General features: G+C 46.2%; 1 protein-coding gene across 1 annotated transcript in view; it reads right to left on the bottom strand.

The window, feature by feature from the left end:
- The window catches only part of CRYBG3 (beta-gamma crystallin domain containing 3), a 134,311-nt gene that overhangs the window by 12,335 nt on the left and 107,992 nt on the right, over nt 1-13,984 (bottom strand). The window contains exon 19 of the mRNA XM_005880202.2: nt 1,000-1,139. Within this exon, the coding sequence (XP_005880264.1) occupies nt 1,000-1,139 (140 nt within the window). The remainder of the gene's footprint in view (nt 1-999; nt 1,140-13,984) is intronic.

Raw genomic sequence — 13,984 nt, 5'->3', positions numbered from 1 at the left:
TTTATTTATTTTTTAAAATATATTTTTATTGATTTTTTACAGAGAGGAAGGGAGAGGGATAGAGTTAGAAACATCGATGAGAGAGAAACATCGACCAGCTGCCTCCTGCACACCTCCTACTGGGGATGTACCCACAACCAAGGTATATACCCTTGACTGGAATCGAACCTGGGACCCTTCAGTCCGAAGGCTGATGCTCTATCCACCGAGCCAAACCAGTTTTGGCAACCCCCAGATATTTAAATATAAAGAATTGATTATTACAAAATTTAAAAGTCACAAGAAATAAAAACAGTCCTCTTCACATTAATCACCGAGGGCTGTGTGTTCCCTTAGTGGACATTTGGTTCCCAACACCAGCTGTGCAGGAGCAGGGCAGGAGCAGGGCAGGAGGAGGGCAGGAGAAGGGCAAGAGGAAGGCGGGAGGAAGGTGGGAGGAGGGCGGGAGGAGGGTAGAAGGAGGGCGGGAGGAGGAGAGCAGAAGGGTAGGAGGAGGAGGACAGGAGGAGGGCAGAGGGAGGGCAGGAGGAGGGCAGCAATGCTGGGAGGCAGACTCAGTCAAACCAAGGGACTGAGCAGGAAATAAGTGCCCTGGAGTAAACAGCTTTAGGATGAAGGAAATGTCAAATCAAAACACGGCGAACAGCATTCGTCTTACAAATAAGTGGCCGCTTGTCTTAAGCAGCCAGTGGCCTGCACCAAGCTGCTGTTTAATTAAATTTCCTCTGAAAGGAACGTGGGCTCGATGGTTGCAGTCATCTGATGGACCTGCCCTGTGACACGAGCGCTGAGCGCATGGTAGCCCTTCCTTCCCAAAGACTCTGCCCAGAAGGCCTTGGCCCACTGTCTCCTCCGTGAACAGAAACCACTGTGATTACTTGAGAGAGAAGATGAGGAGGAGCGTGTCAGATCCAACACAGCAGTGGAGGGGGGATAAAAGGCACCGCTCTCTGTCCCACGCAGTGGCAGAAGCAGGCCGAGGCCTCCTTCCGTACTTACTGTCCACTTTTTATCCACACAGACTGGGTGTAGAAGTGCAGGTCCTTGTTCAGAACCGAGTTCACGGCCTCTTCAAGGTGCAGTTCTCTGCCCTCACAGTGCTCCAGAGCGAAGAGGCTGAGGGAGGGCTCCTCAAAGACCTGCCGACAAGAAGGAGGGATCATCAGCAAGCGCAGGGACCCAGCTCCCCCGTTCTTAGAGTTTTCTGCTCTACCCTCTAAAGATGTTCTAGCCAGACCTGCACTGGCGAGATTAATTCTAATAACTAAAAATCAATGGAACCTAAAGTTAAAATTGATGTTTCAGGAAACAATCTTAATCTATATAATAAAGAGCCAGGGTCGTAACAACCGAAAGCTCGACCAAACACCAGAAATCAGTGCTGGGTTGCCGTGGTGACCCAGCACTGACTGGGGCCGTTGCGGTGCCCTGACCCAGCACTGACTGCCTAGGGAGCTGTGGATCAGGCCCAAAGAGAGGCCTGCAGAGAGAGAGGCAGGGTCTGATCCATAGCCTCTGTGGCAGCCATTGATCAGAACTTGCCTCTCGTTCTCTCCTGGCCTGGCCAACAGTTGGGTCTCCATTTCTCTCTAGGCCTCCACTGGGGCTGCTGATCAGCCCCGCTTTTCTGATCAGGTCCCATTGATAGGCCCAGAGATGCTGACTGGCATAGAGACCGACCAATCAGAACCAAATCTGGGTCAACTGTGAGGAGCCAATGACTGCCTAGGAGGTGGAGCTTTTGATGCTGACTGGCATAGAAACTGACCAATCAGAACCAAATTGGCTGGCAGAGGAGGGCAGTTAGGGGTGATCAGGCCAGCAGGGGAGAGAAGTTAGGGATGAGATCAGGCTGGCAGGGGAGGGCAGTTGGGGGTGAGATCAGGCCAGCAGGGAAGGGCAGTTAGGAGCGATCAGGCAGGTAGGCAGAGGCAGTTAGGGGTGATTAGGCAGGCAGGCAGAGAGGTTAGGGGTGATCAGGCAGGCAGGTAGAGGGGTTAGGGGCAATCAGGCAGGCAGGCAGGTGAGTGGTTAGGAGTCAGTGGTCCCGGATTGTGAGAGGGGTGTCTGATCGCCGGTTTAGGCCCCATTCCACAGGGGCCTAAACCAGTGGTCGGACATCCCCCGAGAGGTCCCTGATTGGAGTGGGTGCAGGCTGGGCTGAGGGAAACCCCCCTCTGTGCATGAATTTCATGCACCGGGCCTCTAGTTTTATAATAAAAATGGACACCTGCTTCCAATCACATGTTAAGGGCTGGTTATGCTGTAATTTGGACATTTTGATCCTGCCAATGCTTTTAGCTGGCAACAGAATAAACATGGAACAGAATGGCACCCTCCTTCCTCAAGAGGCACAGGAGCAGCCACTAAGAACACAAATTTTATGGCTCTAGGTTCTTAAAAACATTCCTAGGAGGGAGAAGGAGGCATTTTTAATTTAGCGATAACAACCCACATGCACAGGGACAGGGGTGACTTCTGCACTGAAAGTGTCCCCCAAATCTTCATGTTAGACAAGAACAGCATCAACATTGCTCTTTTCCATTCAAGACACTATGCTAGGAGACTTTTGGGGGATGAGAAATCAAAGTAATTAAGGTCTATTTTGTGGTAAATATTTTAAAGTCTCTTTTGAGTAATAAATGTTTTTCTCTATTTTTTTGTGTGTGGAGTGTGTTCAACATTTATTTATTAAGGCAAATTAATTCTTTTGTTTTTCAAATTTTTGAAACCTTAGGCCAAGTCCTGGCAAGGACGTGGAGAAAAGGGAACCCTTGTACACTGTTGGTAGGATTGTAAATTAGTATAGCCACTAATGGAAAAGTCTGGAGATTGCTCAAACACTTAAAAATAGACCTGCCATGCCCTAACCGGTTTGGCTCAGTGGAGAGAGCGTCGGCCTGCGGACTGAAGGGTCCCAGGTTTGATTCTAGTCAAGGGCATGTACCTTGGTTGCGGGCACATCCCCAGTAGGGGCTGTGCAGGAGGCAGCTGATTGATGTTTCTCTCTCATCGATGTTTCTAACTCTCTATCCCTCTCTGTTCCTCTCCGTATAAAATCAATAAAACACACACACACACACACACCCACACACACACACATATAAAACAGCCCTGCCATACAACTCAGTAATTCCACTTCTGGGCATGTATCTGATGAAACAAAAACACTAGTTGGAAAAGAGACATATGCAGCCCTATGTTCATTGCAGCGCTACTAGCCAAGATATGGATGCCACCCAGATATCCATCAATAGATGCATGGATAAAGAGGAAGTGATATCTCTCTCTCTCTCTCTCTCTCTCTCTCTCTCTCTCTCTCTCTCTCACACACACACACACACACACACAGGAATGTTTTTCAGCAATAAAAAGTAATGAAATCTTGCTATTTGCAATAATGTGAATGGACTTAGAGAATATTATACCAAATGAAGTATGTCTCAGATAGAGAATAAATACCATATGATCCACTTATATGTGGAATATAAAAAAAAAAGGACAATAAAAAAAGAGAAACAGACCTATAGATATAGAGAACAAGCTGATGGTGGCCAAAAGGGCGAGGATAAGGGACAAAAAATAAACAGGAAATTAAGTAAAAAAATAATGAAAAATAAGTTAACAGGCCTGTTCCACATATGGGCAACTGGCGACTTGGCAGGAAGCCCTGAGAAAGCTATGCTACGGGGCTTTGTGCAGGCGCTGTCGGCACTCCCAGCACTCCTTGTTGCAATAGGGAAACCTGAGTGGGTAAGGGACCATCCCCAGCCCAGGCGTTTCCCATGCAGAGACAGGATCCTTTCTATCTTTGAGAAAAAAAATAAATTTTGATGAAGAGAAATAAAGGAAATTGACCCATGATAAGGAAAAACAAAAACAAACAAGAAATCAAAGCAAGGCACCATCCTTGTGTTCCAGGCATTACTAACTAGCAGCTAACTTAGGACAACTCAGGTTCTGTAACCTAATTCAGGGGAGGACAGGAGGTGGCCTGTGAGAGCACTCGGTAGAAGGCTAGAACATTTTTAGCAGAAAGGAGTAGGAATCAAGGCAGTTTCATGGATGTGGTAGCGTGTGAGCTCAGGCTATAGGGTGCAATGAATCTGGAGGGGCCAGGACAGAGGAGAGGGAGGGCACTCTGTGTGAAGGGAGGGAGACAGAAACTGCTTGGGGTGTGCTCTGGCGAGGTGGCTCAGTTGGTCGGGTGTCTTCCCATGAACCCAGAGGTTGCTGGTTCCATTCCTAGGCCGGGCACATGCCCAGGCTTCAGACTCGATCCCTAGTAGGGGAACGTACAGGAAGCAGCCAATCAACATTATGCTCTCCCATCAATGTTTCTCTCTTCTCCCTTCCTCTCTCTCTAAAAAATCAAATTATTCTTTAAAAAAGAAAAAAAAACTGCTTGGGGTGTGCTAGGGGAAGAGCAAGTCAAGCCGTTTAGCTAGATTAGAGTCCAACAGGCCACAGTGTCACCTGCTCCCACTGCTTGCCACTGTCCACTGAGCTGCATGATTCTCTTCCGATACTGACAGGTGGAGACAGAACCGCTGCAGTGGGGAGTCCTCGAAGGCCTGAGGACTGGGGACTAGGACTGGGCTGAGGATCTGTAACTTGGTACATGAGAAGTGAAGCACCAGCAGCAGGCACTGAGCAAGGTCAGCAAAGAACTGACTCACAGCTGACCTGTGCATATACTTGCACAAGAGCAAAATGAATTATAAACGTGTTCTTCCTTGCAAAAGTGTTAGGAATAGCAAAGGATGGGGAATGAGTTAAATGTTCATCAAGAGAGGACTGGTTAAATAAATTATGATACATTCACAGAGGAATTCTATATAGCTATACAAATGAGATCTTTATGAAATATATATAAGTTTTTATTTTCTTAAATATAATTTTATTGATTTCAGAGAGGACAGGAGAGGGAGAGAGGGATACAAACATCAATGGTGAGAGAGAATCATTGATTGGCTGCTTCCTCCACACCTCCAACTGGGGATCGAACCCGCAACCCAGGCTTGTGCCCTTGACTGGAATTGAACCTGGGACCCTTCGGTCTGCAGGCTGACGCTCTATCCACTGAGCTAAACCAGCTAGGGCTATAAGATTGATTTTTTAGAAGCAAATACTAAGTGAAGAATAGTGTAGCCCCGTGTGGCTCAGTTGGTTGGTTGGGTGTTGTCCCATGCACCAAAAAGTTGCTGGTTCGACTCCAACTCAGGACACATGCCTGGGTTGCGGGCTTGATCCTCAGTAGGGGGAGTGCAGGAGACAGCAGATCAGTGCTTCTCTCTCTCTCCCTCTCCTTCCTCTCTAAAAAATAAATTAAAAAATCTTAAAAAAAAGAATAGTGTAAAATAGCATACTTCTTATGTTATCATGATGATAAAAAGGGAAAACTTACACACATGTACACAAGGTGGGGCAAAAGTAGGTTCATATGGAAAATAATGTAATTAATAATACAAGTTGTATACTCACAAGTGTAAGCCTACTTTTGCCCCCCTGTTTGTGTACTTGTATGTATATTAAAAATGTTCTTAAAAAATATAAAACTAACCATGACTACCCTTCAGTAGGATAGGATCTGAGAAGATACAGGGCACAAGTAGGAGCCAAGTTTTTTACTGCATGCCTTTTGTTACTTTTTGGGTTTTAAACCATGGGAATATATTGTTTATTCAAAAATTTACACTGATAATTATTATGCATATGTTTTCATTTATATGTGTGTTTGTGATTACTTTTAAATAAATGGCCTTCAGGAACTGTATCTGGCAACATGAGTGAAGAAAAGAATTGCCTGGCAGGTGTGGCTCAGTGGTTGAGCATCAACCTATGAACCAGGAGGTCCTGATTTGATTTCTGGTCATAGACATATCCGGGTTGAGGGCTTGATCCCCAGTGTGGGATGTGCAGGAGGCAGCCGATCAATGATTCTCTCTCACCATTCATGTTTCTATCTCTCTCCCTCTCTCCCTCCCTCTCTGAAATTAATCTATATAATAAAAGCCTAAGTGACTGTTACGGTGGAATGACCAGAACTACTGGTTGCTATGATGTGCACTGACCACCAGAGTGCAGACACTCAATGCAGGAGGAGCTGCCCCCTGGTGGTCAGTGCCTTCCCATAGGGGGAGTGTTGCTCAGCCAGAAGCCAGGCTCATAGCTGGCAAGTGCAGTGGTGGTGGCAGAAGCCTCTCCTGCCTCCATGGCAGTGCTAAGGAGCAGCAGCGCTAAGGAGCAGCAAGCCACCGAGCAGTAAGGAGCGAAGGATCCCAGATTGCAAGAGGGATGTCCGCCCGCCGGCTTAAGCCTGACCTCCAGGGGGATCGGGCCTAAGCCGGCAGGCGGACATCCCCCAAGGGTCCCTGACTGTGAGAGTGTGCAGGGTGGGCTGAGGGACCAACCCCCACCCCCCTCAGTGCACAAATTTCATGCACCGGCCTCTAGTAAAAATATATTAAGAAAAAAAAGGAAAGAGAGAATGATGTAAAAATAGCAGTACACAGACCATCTCTCAGGCCAAGGCAGAGAGCCAGACCTGCCATGGGGGCGGCAGGCATGGAAGGTCAGGACTGGTGAATAAGGACAGCCAGGAAAACCATCCCAGTGAGAAGAGAGACATGATAGACAAAGGGAATGGGTGAGGGAAAGGAGTGAGAAGTGGGAAGAGATATGGTGGGACAGGGTGGGATAACTAGTCACAGATAAGGAAACCTGGAGGGGAAAGATGCTCAGAGCTAAGAACTTCACTTGAAGTGAATGTTTCAATGTTGAGACAGAGGCGGGTAATCTTAACTGAGATACTCAGCAAACCTGGACCTCTGATCTGGAGTTGAGGGAAAAATCTAGCGTGGAGACTGCAAGTCTGGGCACTTGAATCTGGGCAATGGCTGGAGCCAGGCATGGGGGAGAAGAGGAAGGGGAAGGAGGACAGAACTGCGCTGACAGGGAAGACGGTGGGGCTGATGGAACGCGTGGCCAGGCGAGGAGAGCCGGAAGAGAAAACATCACGGAAAGGGGAAAACTGAGTACCAAATGCTTCTGTGACACTGAGGGAGAGGGTGAGTGTGATGAGGCTGTTCGGGTTTGGCAAGCAGGAGGCAGCTAGTGGCCTACAAACACCTGTTTGAGCGGCTTGTTGGAGATGGTGGTGGAGTCCAGGCTATTAGGGCAGAGGAGTGCGTGGTGAGGAACCGCAGATGGGTGTACAGTCTATTTATTGGGAACAGTTTGAGGAGGGAGGGAGATGAGCTAGTGGCCTGTGCGGTGCTTGTGAGCGCTGTGAAAGGGGTAGTGCAACAGAAAGGAGCTGAGTAATACAAGTCACTAGGACGGTTCTAGGGAAGGACCGAGAGGCCCATCCATCAGTCCGGAACCTCTGATGGGAGTCAGTCCATGAATAAAAGGGCAGGAAAAGAAGGCCACAACACGTTCAGGTTTTAAACACAGGTAGGTGTGTGAGTTCTTTTTGTACGTTCTCTGGCAGAGCGACCTGCTGACCAGGGAAGGTCGGAGGCACTGCCCACAGAACTTTCTGCAGTGACAGGATGTTGGCCTGCATGCTCTTCCACACGAGGCTGCTGGCCCCGGAGCACCTTGCTCCTGTGACCGCGGGCCCGAGTTGGTTTTATTATTCATCCAATGGAAACAACCACGTGGCCAGTGCTAGGGAACTGGACTGCGCAGAGCTAGGGATTAGAGGAGGCTGGAAAAGAATGTACTGATCACGGGGACAGGGAGGCAGCGAGCTGGGAGCGCAGAGGTGCCAGGAACACTGACTTCCCTCAGGAAATGCCACCAGCCCGTCAGGAACAGAAAGTCAACTCCAGTCACTGAGTGGCTGCAGGCAGGACCGGGGCCTCTGCTGCTGCTGTAAGATAAAAGCTGGAAGCGTCCGCCCGTTTATAGAGTCCAGAACAGCAGTGGGTTGGACAGGCGGCCGACAGTAAGTTACCCACTGGAACTGGTGCCTGAAAACAAGTGGACAATCATCATCCACAGTAAGCTCCTGGCTCTATTGTTGAACTCTGTCTACATTTTCACCCTTCAGCTTTTAAAAAAGCATTTCAGCTTACCTCCTCACCTCTCTACTACTTGTTGAGTGACTAGTTTGTAAGGAAGGGCAGACAGGCAAGGAGCCTGGACAGGCTCATAAATAACCATCAGGGTTTGCAACACTCGCCCGAGCAGGGTTTACTGGGGTAAGAGCTACAGACACCTACTATGTTGAAGGCATTTAATGGCTGACATGATGTAACTTTTAAATCACAGAGAGGAAAAAGTTAAAAGATTATGAAAATGTGACTGACATGCTAAGCATCATTCTAAGAAAAACAGTACCTGTGTGCATTGTCCCTCTTCCTTTGGCAGAATGCCTACAAAGACATTTTTTTTTTAAAGGCTATTGGCTACAGACACCTACTATGTTGAAGGCATTTAATGGCTGACATGATGTAACTTTTAAATCACAGAGAGGAAAAAGTTAAAAGATTATGAAAATGTGACTGACATGCTAAGCATCATTCTAAGAAAAACAGTACCTGTGTGCATTGTCCCTCTTCCTTTGGCAGAATGCCTACAAAGACATTTTTTTTAAAAAGGCTATTGTCCTTTAATGCCATAGAGTTCATTCCCAAACTCAAAGGTAATCTAGCAATTCTTTATCTAGAAATTTATATTAAGGGAAACAACAGGAAGTTTGATGGCAGGGATCACAGAAATGGTTTTAAAATGACAGTTCAGGGAGTTTGAGAAAGAACTGCAGAAAATGACTGAGATCATATTTTTATGAGTTTATATAAATTACTAAGGTGGCACTACGAGACCCAATATACAAAGGGGCAGAGAACATAAACCAACAGCATTAACCAAGGAAAAAATAGGACTGACTGACTCATGTAGATATCCCACTCTCCATTATTAGCAACAACAAGATATCTTCATGTGGTCCAACCTCTCAAACTTTTTATTTAAGAACACCTAATGTTTCTAAGCTTAAAGTCATTCCCTCCCCGCAGAGGTATCCTATATAATAAAAGGCTAATATGCAAATAGACTGAATGGCAGAACAATCGGAACAACTAAACAACTGGTCGCTATGATGAGCACTGACCACCAGGGGGGCGTGTGCGGAACATGGCGGGGGCTTGGCTGCAGTGGGATGGTGGAGCAGGTGAGCGGGGATGCCAGACCAAGGCGGGGCGCCGGTCGCTGTCATTGGGGCGAGCCTCTGGTGGTTACTGAAAATTCTTTGCTCCTGTGCGCTGTGGTCCTACCTGGCGCTCACACCTGCTGCTGGTGCCAGCCTTGCTCGCACCTGCTGCCAGCGCCGGAGCCACCACTCATACTCGCTGCCGGTGCCTGGCACTGGTCCTGATCACTCGGTGCCATCAGCAGGTGCAAGTGGCGGCTGCTGGCCCTGATTGCCCCTGAGGGCTTCTCCACCTCCTCCTGCTCCTGAGGGGTGATCAGGGCAGCAGCTGCCACTCACACCTGCTGCTGGTGCCAGCCCCAATCGCTCTGCGTCATCCGTGGGTGCGAGTAGTGCCAGCGCCGTCAGCGCATGGGAGCAGCAGGAGCGGGGCTGCCAGCAGACAGGGGACTGAGGATGTGGTGGGAGCGCGGAGGACGGGCTGAGACTGCCCCTGTGCCTACTGCAGCCTTGTGGCCCACGATTCCTTTCAAGGTGTACAAATTTGTGCACTGGGCCCCTAGTAAAATATATTTAACTTGATTTTAAACTATTTAAGTTGTTTTAATTTAAGTCATCTTAATTTATAGGTATACTTAAATTTATAAATACACTTCATTTATAAATTTACTTACAGGTTAGGAAGATTATGAGGGTTGACATACTGTAAGCTCTAACGTGGGGTGCAGTTAATAGGTAATTCAGAAATAAAGAGTGCTGAAGAATTATTCTGTGTTTTTTTAAAAAAAAATGTAATTCAGAAATAAAGAGTGCTGAAGAATTATTCTGTTTTTTTTTTTTAAAAAATATATTTTTAATTGATTTCAGAAAGGAAGGGAGAGGGAGAGAGAGATAGAAACATCGAGGATGAGAGAGAAACATTGATTGGTTGCCTCCTGCAGGCCTCCCACTGGGGGTCGAGCCCACAATCCAGGCATGTGCCCTTGACTGGAATCGAACCTGGGACCCTTCAGTCTGCAGGTCGACACTCTATCCACTGAGCCAAACCAGCTAGGGCTGAAGAACTATTTTAAAATCATATTTTTCTGATGCATTTTCAAACATGAAAGTAGGAAGAGATGTGAACTATTAATAGTATTCGCAACTGAAGATACCATAGTAATCTAAACTATCCAAGGACAATAAAAACCGACAAAATTTAATTACAATTTGAGATTGACAAATCTCTTGGCCTCAGTACATGCCAACTTAGAAAATAGCCAAGCATTCGGGGCCAAAGACTCTTCTTAGGTGTCAGCAGTAACGGGACATTCCTCCTGGGTCAAGTCTAAGCCATGCGAAGAGGATACAGCTTCTAAAGGGAGGATGTAGTTAAGCAAAAATACTTGAATACATTTTGTAAATGGACTTGCAATAAGAAAAAAAGAAAAAAAATCCTCATTACTTCTCCTCATCCCATAAACTAAACTAATATTTTAAATGACAACAGTAGTAATAACTAACATAATCCCTTATCTATAGTTCTGAAATCCTAAAAGCTCTAACACCCCAATTATTTTTCCTAATTCATTTGGCAGCAAAACCTAACCTGGATAAGTAGAAGACTATTCATAATATTTATCCAGCTTGTGTAGCTATAAATATATTTTGCTACAGAAATAGCAATGTGTTTAATTATGGGGTGCTGCCCAGAACCTTTCTGGGAGTGTTTTCTTATATGCCATACGTGAACCACATGACTGTTTAAAATATAAAAAATTCCAACTCCCAAAATACATTCAGAAAAGGGGTTGCAGAACTGTATTCACTCATTCAATTCATACACTTCCTTTTGGCGTGGGTACCATTATCGTCCCCACTTCACACAGGAAGAGCCAGGCACGGGTCACACACAGTACGTGGAAAAGCGGCATTCAAATCTAGACAGCATGGCCCCGAACCTGTGTTCTAACCCCTGCACGATGGTTCTGGCATGTTCCAACAGTGACTGTATCATGTGGAATACTTCCAATTGGCAGGTGTGATATTTATTATCTGAAGCACCTGACTTCATCTTGCTCGGCTGGGCTCTGTGTGTGACCCCGATCCTACCTACCCCACCAGGTTAACAAGTGTGCCTGCCCCTGAATTTAAAGCTCTGAGACCCTGGCAAAGTACTCTGCTGGAAGGACTACATTTATATCAACACATCTTCAATAGAATTGGATAAAAATTTTAAATCTAAGCAACTACTAATTTTTCACATTTTATAAACTACTCAGACTTGTATTTTGGCACTGTCGAGCTCTTTGAGTTTCAAATCACGGCTTGTATGGAAAAGGGGCTGATAGTAGCTCAGGGTTATGTTAATTGTTTAGATTCTTTATATAACATGTTATATTATTTTTAAAATATCTAGCAATCAGCCATTAAGAGCAGCCATGACTGTACAACCAGACAGTATCATTCACTCCAATCTTTGCCAAATGAACCACGACTAAAAAATTAGAGCAAATGGATTGAATTCAAGGCAAGTAACCATAATGTATACCTCCAATACCATTCCAGTGCAGAGAAATACCAAACAGTGTGCTGGCAAAAAAAGTTATTTGTTCTGTTTAGAACAAAATCATATAAACACCTTCAACCTATCAAATTTTGATGTTGCACAACAAATACTAATCATTGTCTATGAGCTGTTGTAATATCAAGTGCTTATCATGTGCTAAAGGCTTAACATGCAATAGCTTACTTAATCCTTACATTTTATTGGAAGAGAAAGTTGAGGCTTAGAGCTGCCAGGTCTCTCAGCTAACACACCCGGTCTGTCAGACTCCCAACCCAAACCCCTCGGCGGTGAACTTCGATCCTTGGGCAGAGCCTCTCTCATTTGGCTCAGAAAGTCAGTCTCATTACAGCTCTACCTTTATAACTGGTCGTCTTCCTTTCCCCCACTTAAAAAAAAAGTTCTAATACATTTTAAAAAGAATAAATAATATATAGATGACCATGTACCCAACACCCTAAAGTAATACATTTTATTTTTACTACTAGAGGCCTGGTGCATGAAATTCATGCACGGGGGCCAGGGGGCGGGGGTGTCCCTCAGCCTGGCCTGCACCCTCTCCAATCTGGGACCCCTTGGGGGGTCGGGCCTAAACTGGCAGTCGGACATCCCCCTCACAATCCGGGACTGCTGGCTCCCAACCGCTCGCCTGCCTGCCTGATTGACGCCTAACTGCTCCCCTGCTGGCCCGTTTGCCCCCAACTGCCCTCCCCTGCTGGCTTGATCGCCCACAACTGCCCTTCCCTGCCGGCCATCTTGTGGTGGCCATCTTGTGACGATGTTGCGGCAGCCATCTTGTGATGACATCATGCGATGCCACCTAGGATTTTATTATATAGGACTAGAGGCCCGGTGCACAAAAATTTGTGCCCTCGGGGGGCGGGGGGAGTGGGGGTCCCCCAGCCCGGCACTGTACAACCAGACAGTATCATTCACTCCAATCTTTGCCAAATGAACCACGACTAAAAAATTAGAGCAAATGGATTGAATTCAAGGCAAGTAACCATAATGTATACCTCCAATACCATTCCAGTGCAGAGAAATACCAAACAGTGTGCTGGCAAAAAAAGTTATTTGTTCTGTTTAGAACAAAATCATATAAACACCTTCAACCTATCAAATTTTGATGTTGCACAACAAATACTAATCATTGTCTATGAGCTGTTGTAATATCAAGTGCTTATCATGTGCTAAAGGCTTAACATGCAATAGCTTACTTAATCCTTACATTTTATTGGAAGAGAAAGTTGAGGCTTAGAGCTGCCAGGTCTCTCGGCTAACACACCCGGTCTGTCAGACTCCCAACCCAAACCCCTCGGCGGTGAACTTCGATCCTTGGGCAGAGCCTCTCTCATTTGGCTCAGAAAGTCAGTCTCATTACAGCTCTACCTTTATAACTGGTCGTCTTCCTTTCCCCCACTTAAAAAAAAAGTTCTAATACATTTTAAAAAGAATAAATAATATATAGATGACCATGTACCCAACACCCTAAAGTAATACATTTTATTTTTACTACTAGAGGCCTGGTGCATGAAATTCATGCACGGGGGCCAGGGGGCGGGGGTGTCCCTCAGCCTGGCCTGCACCCTCTCCAATCTGGGACCCCTTGGGGGGTCGGGCCTAAACTGGCAGTCGGACATCCCCCTCACAATCCGGGACTGCTGGCTCCTAACCGCTCGCCTGCCTGCCTGATTGACGCCTAACTGCTCCCCTGCTGGCCCGTTTGCCCCCAACTGCCCTCCCCTGCTGGCTTGATCGCCCACAACTGCCCTTCCCTGCCGGCCATCTTGTGGTGGCCATCTTGTGATGATGATGTGGCAGCCATCTTGTGATGACATCACTCGATGCCACCTAGGATTTTATAATATAGGATAGTTGTATCTAGTTGTATTAATAAGCAAAGCAGAACAGGTGCAGCTGAATTTTTTTTTTAAATTAAATCTTTATTGTTCAGATTATTACAGTTGTTCCTCTTTTTTCCCCCCATAGCTCCACTCCACCCGGTTCCCACCCCACCCTCTGCACTTACTGCCCCCCATTGTCCTCATCCATAGGTGTACGATTTTTGTCCAGTCTCTTCCCGCACCCCAACACCCCTTTCTCCCCAAGAATTGTCAGTCCACACCCTTTCTATGCCCCTGATTCTATTATATTCACCAGTTTATTCTGTTCATCAGATTTTTTATTCACTTGATTTTTAGATTCACTTGTTGATAGTTATGTATTTGTTGTTCATAATTTTTATCTTTACCTTTTTCTTCTTCTTCCTCTTCTTAAAG

The sequence above is a fragment of the Myotis brandtii genome, unplaced genomic scaffold, assembly GCF_000412655.1.
Source record: "Myotis brandtii unplaced genomic scaffold, ASM41265v1 scaffold63, whole genome shotgun sequence".
In the NCBI taxonomy this organism is placed as follows: Eukaryota; Metazoa; Chordata; class Mammalia; order Chiroptera; family Vespertilionidae; genus Myotis; species Myotis brandtii.
Note: the sequence above shows the minus strand (reverse complement) of the source record. Positions and strands in the feature narration are given on the sequence as shown.